General features: G+C 33.6%; 1 protein-coding gene across 2 annotated transcripts; it reads left to right on the plus strand.

The window, feature by feature from the left end:
• The first annotated feature begins 367 nt into the window (after positions 1-367).
• LOC116338054 (putative mediator of RNA polymerase II transcription subunit 26) lies at positions 368-2985 on the plus strand. 2 transcript variants are annotated; one of them, XM_031763102.1, is made up of 3 exons: positions 368-468; positions 1618-2014; positions 2090-2985. In XM_031763102.1, exons 2-3 carry the CDS (start codon positions 1666-1668, stop codon positions 2806-2808), a joined length of 1068 nt encoding a protein of 355 aa, XP_031618962.1. In that variant the 5' UTR covers positions 368-468; positions 1618-1665; the 3' UTR covers positions 2809-2985. The 2 variants fall into 2 exon arrangements, with proteins under 2 accessions (XP_031618962.1, XP_031618961.1); XM_031763101.1 differs by having other exon boundaries at positions 1618-2985.
• The last annotated feature ends 4723 nt before the right edge of the window (positions 2986-7708 follow it).

Genomic DNA, 7708 nt, shown 5'->3' on the forward strand with positions numbered 1-7708 from the left:
CACTTTGAGGTGATTAGATTGGTATGAAAACAGATGTTTAGTAAATGTAACTTTGAGCTTGCATATATTTACCAACATTTCAATATTGTTGCTTGATAAATGAGTTTTTAGATATGGAATAACAACGCTTATTCTGTCAGTGAGTTTTTGTAATTCTTATGACACATTATTAGCTTAGCATATTTTTGGTTGCTTATAATTGAATTCCTTCTTCTAGGTAATCTCACGGTACGTCACAAATTTTGATAAACTACGTGACCTATTATGATCACTTTTTTTTTTCGTGGATATTTGTGTTCACACATATTGTTGGTATAATCGATATATGTATATATATATTCGGGATGTTTTAGCTTTCGACAGTTAGTTACAATTTTAATTTCAAGGAGCATCGTATTATTTTTCGGTTTATTTTTTGGTTTCAGTTTAATTATTTTTCAATTTGCATCGTGAGTGTACACCGTACAGGTATAGTTGGAGAAAATCGTTAGATTGGCATTGTGTTATTCTTCATAATTTGCTTTTATTTTGCATTGATTATTACATTTTTTGTTTTTCTCCAAATTATGTTCATTTAAATTTTAAACTCAGAATTTTTCTCAGTCTATAAATATGAACTTTCTGCGTTGTGCACAATTACAATTATGTGTTTTTTTACAAAAATAAAAAATCTTATTAAAGTAAGACTAACTTTTGTGCAATGTGATTCGTTATTATTATTTTGACTAATACGATATCCAAAAAGAATTTCAAAAAATCCCCACGATTCCAATTGAAGTTTTAATAAACTCGAATAAAGTAAGAAATGCGAGGATGGGTAGTCAAATCCCGGTCGATGTCAAATTTCAAAAAATCGTTTATATCACTAAAATGTACAAATTATGTACAATTATGTGCAACAATTATCATGAATATGTAACAACATTTTTTTCTCAAAATTTGACTTTTTTAAAATGAAAATATCAAAACCCGGAAAATGTTTACCCGATTTTCGTACACCACCAAAGTGAATCTCATTAAAATGTCCAAAATCATCAGATCTGAAAAATTTCCGTCGGGTCACCCCAACAGTTCAATTACCGAAAAAAAGTTAATGTCATTAAAATGTACAAAATACTGAGTTTTCAAATTTCACATGCCCACATTTTTTGGCTAGTGAAACTTTTTAACTATATTGTATTAGTATAACAAGTGTATTGTATAAAAATTTACAAAATATTACAATTCCAATCTGAAATTAAATTTGAAAAATTTCAGATAGGTAAAAAAATCTGGAGCTATATTTATTTATGACCTACACGTTATAAAATTTTGTACAGAACACTACTGCTCGTACGAACACCACTGCTCGATAATTTTTCAACTTTTAATATTTTGCTCGTCAATGAGGAGGATTTTTGCTTCTCCATGCTCCTCCTCACATATATTTCTCTGAGAAACAGACTCTGAATCAAAGGTTTTCATAATTATTAAATATGATAGAATGTCATTTTCAATATCTTCCTAACCGAAATGACCATTGGATTTTATTCTTCAATATTCTGAACCATTCTATAATATTCTAAAACATATTTATCGTATTGACTTTGTGTCCTTTTTTCTTTATCTCATATATAGGTTTCAGTCAATTTGGTTTCGTGAATAAGCGCATAGAGATATGACATTATGAGTATTCCAAAATTAATAATTTTCTGTACGTTCGTGTTAATTATATTAACATGCAGCATTGATATTGAAGCTAGACGGTTGGGTTTTTCTCATAAGATGACCTCAAAAGAACCCCGACTCTATTTACAAACACTACACTTCAGACAACCAAGTTCTCTATGGGTACACAATCAGCAACAACAACCTCAACGACTGCGCGATCAACAACAACCTCCACTACAAAGCGATCAACAACAATACAACGATCCACGACATTCTCCGCGGCGAGCAGATCAACAACAGCACCCCGATCAACAACAATATAACGACCCACGAAATTCTCCGCAGCGTGCAGATCAACAACAACCTCAACAACTAAGTGAAAAACAACAACACGATCGACAACAATACAACGATCCGCGGCGTGCAGATCAACGACAATACCCCGATCAACAACAATATAACGACCCACGAAATTCTCCGCAGCGTACAGATCAACAGCCATATAACGACCCACGAAATTCTCTGCGGCGTGCAGATCAACAACAACACGATCGAAAACAATACAACGATCCACGAAATTCTCCGCGGCGTACAGATCAACAACAACACACCGATGAACAACAACCTCAACAACAACACGATCGACAACAATACTACGATCCACGAAGTTCTCCGCAGACACATGATCAAGAAAAATACCTCTATCGAATACTCGATCAACAATATTACCTACGACCATCAAATCAAATACCATCACCTGATCAAATTCGCTTAATACTAATGTCGACCGCTCAAAAACAATACCCCGATGAACAACAACCTCAACGACTACACGATCCACAACAATACCCCGATCAACAACAACTTCAACAACAACACGATCGACAACAACCTCAACAACTACGCGAACGACAACAATACAATGATCCACGAAATTCTCCGCGGCGTGCAGATCAACAACAACACACCGATCAACAACAATACCCCGATGAACAACAACTTCAACAACAATACAACGATCCACGAAATTCTCCGCGGCGTGCAGATCAACAACAATACCCCAATGAACAACAACCTCAACAACAGCACGATCAACAACAATACAAGGACCTACGAAATTCTCAAGAAAAATACCGTCACCCGATCAAATTCGCTTAATACTAATGCCGACAGCTCAAAAACCTACTCCTCAAAGTAGGACTCGATACTGGTCATTTTGATGGATCATTTTATACTCAAATAAAATATGCATAGTAAACACTTAGTAATCGATATAAAATGTTTTTGTTTAATTTTCAAATAAATACAATATTATCTGATTGATTTTTCTCTTAACCTCATTTCATTTTTAACATATTTCAAAATATAAAATTAAGTATTGACCATTGATTTCAATATAACTGGGTTTAATTTGGCAGAATGGTACTATATAAAAGTATTTAAAACAATTAAACATCTGGAAATTTTTAATTGAATATTTTGGTATTGTACTATTCAAAAAATATGCACAAAAAGAAAAAAAACAAACGATTTCACAACAAAAATTGCAAATGCCTGATGTTTTTTGCTCTTGCTTATCTGCCAAAAAATTCACAAATTTTCTATTTATTTAATTATTTTTCGATAACTTGTCATGATTGATTCATTCCGAGAATTTCAATGAAAAATTTCTCAATTTCTTCTGATCAAGTTAAATTGTGAACGAACTAAAACTTTCGACAGAATTGATTTTTTGGCGTCTCTATGACTAGTGATAACTCGTAAATAATTGGGTTTGAGCTTTGTTGTTCACTTGTTTTATGTGTGCCTCATATCGATAGTGCCGTTTTGGCTTATCATTTTTTTGCGTGTTTATTAAAAATTAGTCATAAGTGGACGAACGAATTGTAAAACGAAATTGTGTTTCATTACACATTTTCCCTTGTAGCCATGATAACATAGTTAACATTTAAAATGAAAGCAGCGAAAATAAGTGAATTAAAAAAAACTTGATAAAGATTGCATTTTTATTTTATCTTTACCGAAAAAATATTTACATTTTCATTTGGAAATCAATCAAAATGTGTCTCTTTATTTTACGCCATTCACGAATACACTTCTCATCGAAATATTATCGATATATATGACTTTAACACAAAAATATACTTTTCAACAAGGGTACTTATATTTAAATGCATATAGAATGTTGCTCTGAACTACATGGAATTGCATAACTTCGGGCTAAATTTCATTGCATTGTTGGCATAAAAACAGGCGTTAACCAGTGCTCCATGTAAACGATGTGAAAAGTATGTATTAAAGTTCAAGAAGCTTAAGTATTTCTCATAACATCAATATTGTGAGGGTCACTTCCAAAGTGTGGAATGCATTGTAGTATAATTAACTCTCACGTTTGATCGATGAGTTTTCATGAGAGCCACTTAATGAAAATGAGAAAACTCATTTTGAATTTCAACACAGCATTCATCTTAAAAGAATAACGCCTTTCGCATTTAAATCATCGGAAATGCTTTAAGAGAAAAATGTTCATTTGAAAAATAAAATTCACGCTAAAATCCAAAATGAAAAAATAAAATAATACAAAAAAGCGTTAAAACAACAATGCGAAACGTTGAACTTTGTCGATTCGATTCACCCCTTTGCTCGAATATTCTGTATAACGGCATTTGAAATTCAAAAACTGCATAAACCTTTTTTCGAGTGGATGGAAAATAGTACTTTCATACAGTTGTACTTGTAAGGTATAGTGGTAGATGGTAGAATGTATATTAAAGATCATAAATATTATTGTGTAACGTTGAATATTTATGTGCATGTGAAGCGCTATACAACAACTGTCACTGGTGTATGATACAAGCCGAGTCGACAAGACAATAATTCACATCACAAAATGTAAATAATTAACTTTGTGCTTCGTGCAATCTCTTGTCGTTTCAAATTCTTTTTATTTTCTCTGCTCATAGAGTATGTTTTTAATTCGCAGCTCGACTAATTTGAAATTTAAGCCGTTTTTGTTTGTCATCGCCTATGTCGCATCATTATTATATGGCAAAATGAAATAAATTATATCTGAAAGAAGTGTTTTGTTTAACAGTTATTTCAGCTAGTATAACATGTTCATTACTTGTGGGCTGTGTCTTGTTGAAATTTGATTTGATATAGTGTGCGGTTGATCTATATTTTCGGTTGGGTGCTGAAAAAAGTGGACGGTGCGCTCATAAACAAGGATTTTTGTGTCCACCGACAAATTGGCCGAAAATGCTGTTGAACTGGCTGTGTGTTTGGTAAGGTACTTTCATTCATTGGAGTGAATGTGTGTGAGTGTGTACAATTTACTGCATAATGATCATTAATTGTATCCGATTATTGGAGTACAGTTCATAATATCTTTCCTTCCTCGTAGAGTCACTGGATACGTGCAGCTCTTGTTAGCAAATAGTTTACTATTTCCGATTTCCTGCATCGTACATCTTCTAGTTTGCGTTGTACTCAGCAACGGAACAACGAACATTTTACAAAAAACAGCACCACTACCACTACCACCAGCAACAGCAGCTCCAGCACAAGGAAAATATTTATACATATATCGAATGATGTTGCCTGAAAAGAGTCAAGAAAGAAGCAAAGCAAACATATAGTACGTCGTGAATATATATGGCAGGCAGCGATGGCAACGACGAGCAGCACATGGAAAACTGACTAAAAATAATAATTTATAAGCAAGGAAAATTGATGAAAAATTAGCAAAATAATAATTGTTAAAATGGTGTTGGTCGGACGAGGAGGGGGGATAGGTTTTTGCCATCGAACGGGTGTAGTGCCATTTGTTGTTATTGTTGGTGTTGTTGTTGCTGCTGTTGGATGTGCAAAAATAGAGAAACAAAAAGATTAAACGGTTGTGTCTATGATTTAGTATTGAGAATGTGTTATTTTCGTGCACATTGATAAATAAAATACATTTGTACCGCGCGACCCTGCAAACATTCACATATTTTATGCAGCCACATGAAAATTTATGGGTTTTATAAACTTGGCTACCTATTTAAATACGCATTATGGTATTGTGCATTTAACGTGAGCGAATACCCCGGTTTTACGTACAATGTACACATTCCACAAGCCATTCCTGTGTGTGTTTTTAAAGCATATATAGCAACAGCAGTTAATTTGTCCGTATGTTCGCTTCAACTGCTTTCTTTTGCACTAAATTAATTACTGCTGCTGGTGCTGCTGATGTTGTTGCTATTACTACACGAAAATAGCATTGAATCGGCTAAATTTAAACAAAAACTCGCGAGAACGTAAACGCCAAATGAAAATCGCGCAATCTAATAAAAAATTCACTTCTAATTCCAACGATCGAATACAGTGTTCGCTCACTAAATTGATTATAAACATATAATTTCGGCGTGTAGAAAATTCCTAAAACCGAGATAGTAGCTCAATTTGTTACATTGGCCGGGATGAATTTGAAAAAAAAAAAAAAATAATAATGACTATAATAGATATACTTCATTGTTCGACAGACACACATGTGCGGTGACCGCCATCGTATGCATTGCATAATTTTGCATCGAACAAAATTAAATAAAAGATACGCAGTTTTTAATATGGACTTTTGATTCATATATAAATTTATGTTGGATCATTGGAAGCAGAGAGTGCCACATTCTTTCTCAATTTCGCGCATATACATTTTGAAGTATGAATGTTGTTTGGGTCATGAAATATATATATATTTTCTATATCTTCGGAAGCAAATTTGGCACGCATCAGGAGGGAATGAGAGACAAACGGCAGTTAGAGAGGGAGAGAACTAACCAACCATACGGTGACTTGACACATTTGACTGAAATAGCAAAATACCGTTCGCATTCGAATCCAAATGAGAGAGAAAAAATGAAAAAAAAAACTTTTTTTCCATTCTGGTGTGGTGTTTTATAAAGCAATATATAAGCACGATTTTCCATGTATTAAACGAAAGTAATAAATGGTTGTTCAATGTGTTGCTACATACACAATTCATTGGTATGGCGTTCGCCAAAAACGAAAATGTCATGTTCAAATGCCCCATGATGTATTGTTTCCATTTTCTTTATCTGCTGTTACCCCGTCGTTCAATTCTTGTTGCTATGCTGCCGTTGTTGCAGCCGTTGATACGGCTGCTGCTGCTGATGCTATTCTATCGGTGCCATTGCTCATGTTGTGGCAAATGAAAATATATAACTAAATATTTTCCAGCATAAATAGTGCCCATCTTGGCTGAATACGAGAAATGTGCGACGTGATGGAGTTACGCTAAAATAGCCATGGCAATTTCAATATTTATCTATTTCTACCATAAATTTTTTTTCTTCTCTTTGGCTCTTTCATTTCTTCATCTTGCATTCGCCTTAGTTTTCACTAAAGTTTCTTTTCTGTGTGTGCATCATCAAGCGAAACAAGCAGATAAAATGAATAGAATAATGGACGATATCATTCGATGCTAAACTATATTATTTTCTTGGCAGTTATTTCTCACTTTTTTTTAAGACATCAGCCCTTAAGACATAAGAAATTGTGATTTTCGGAAGTGAGTCATGAGTTTTTTTGTTTCTTCATCTTTCAAACAAAATAAGAAAAGTGCAAGACATTGAGAATTTCAAATAGATACATGGATATTGAATTGCCACTATTTCACACAAAACTCATCGCATGCACTTCATTTCTGCAGTCTACCTCTCATCTCCCTTTCTTTCTTCCTTCTTTAATATCTCTTTCTTACTCTCTCAATCTCTGGCCTTCTCTATATGCTCAACAGTGTAGAGTTCAATATATGGTGCAATTTATTATGCAAACATATTGCCGATTCACAGAGACAATAAAGAAATCTGTTCTCTGCATGAGTAGAGATAAATTTTTATGACTATTCGATCACTTCATTTCACGAAAAAAAAGAAACAACAACAAAAACAAGAGATGCCAATTTTATTTATTCAGAGGCCAATCAAAGTACAAATCTTACAAAATAGTTTACAGGCTCGTTTTTCTGTCCGTTTTCAGTTCGCATTTGCAATAG

This window comes from Contarinia nasturtii, unplaced genomic scaffold (assembly GCF_009176525.2).
Source record: "Contarinia nasturtii isolate CC-2019 unplaced genomic scaffold, AAFC_CNas_1.1 Cnas_scaffold_350, whole genome shotgun sequence".
Lineage (NCBI taxonomy): Eukaryota > Metazoa > Arthropoda > Insecta > Diptera > Cecidomyiidae > Contarinia > Contarinia nasturtii.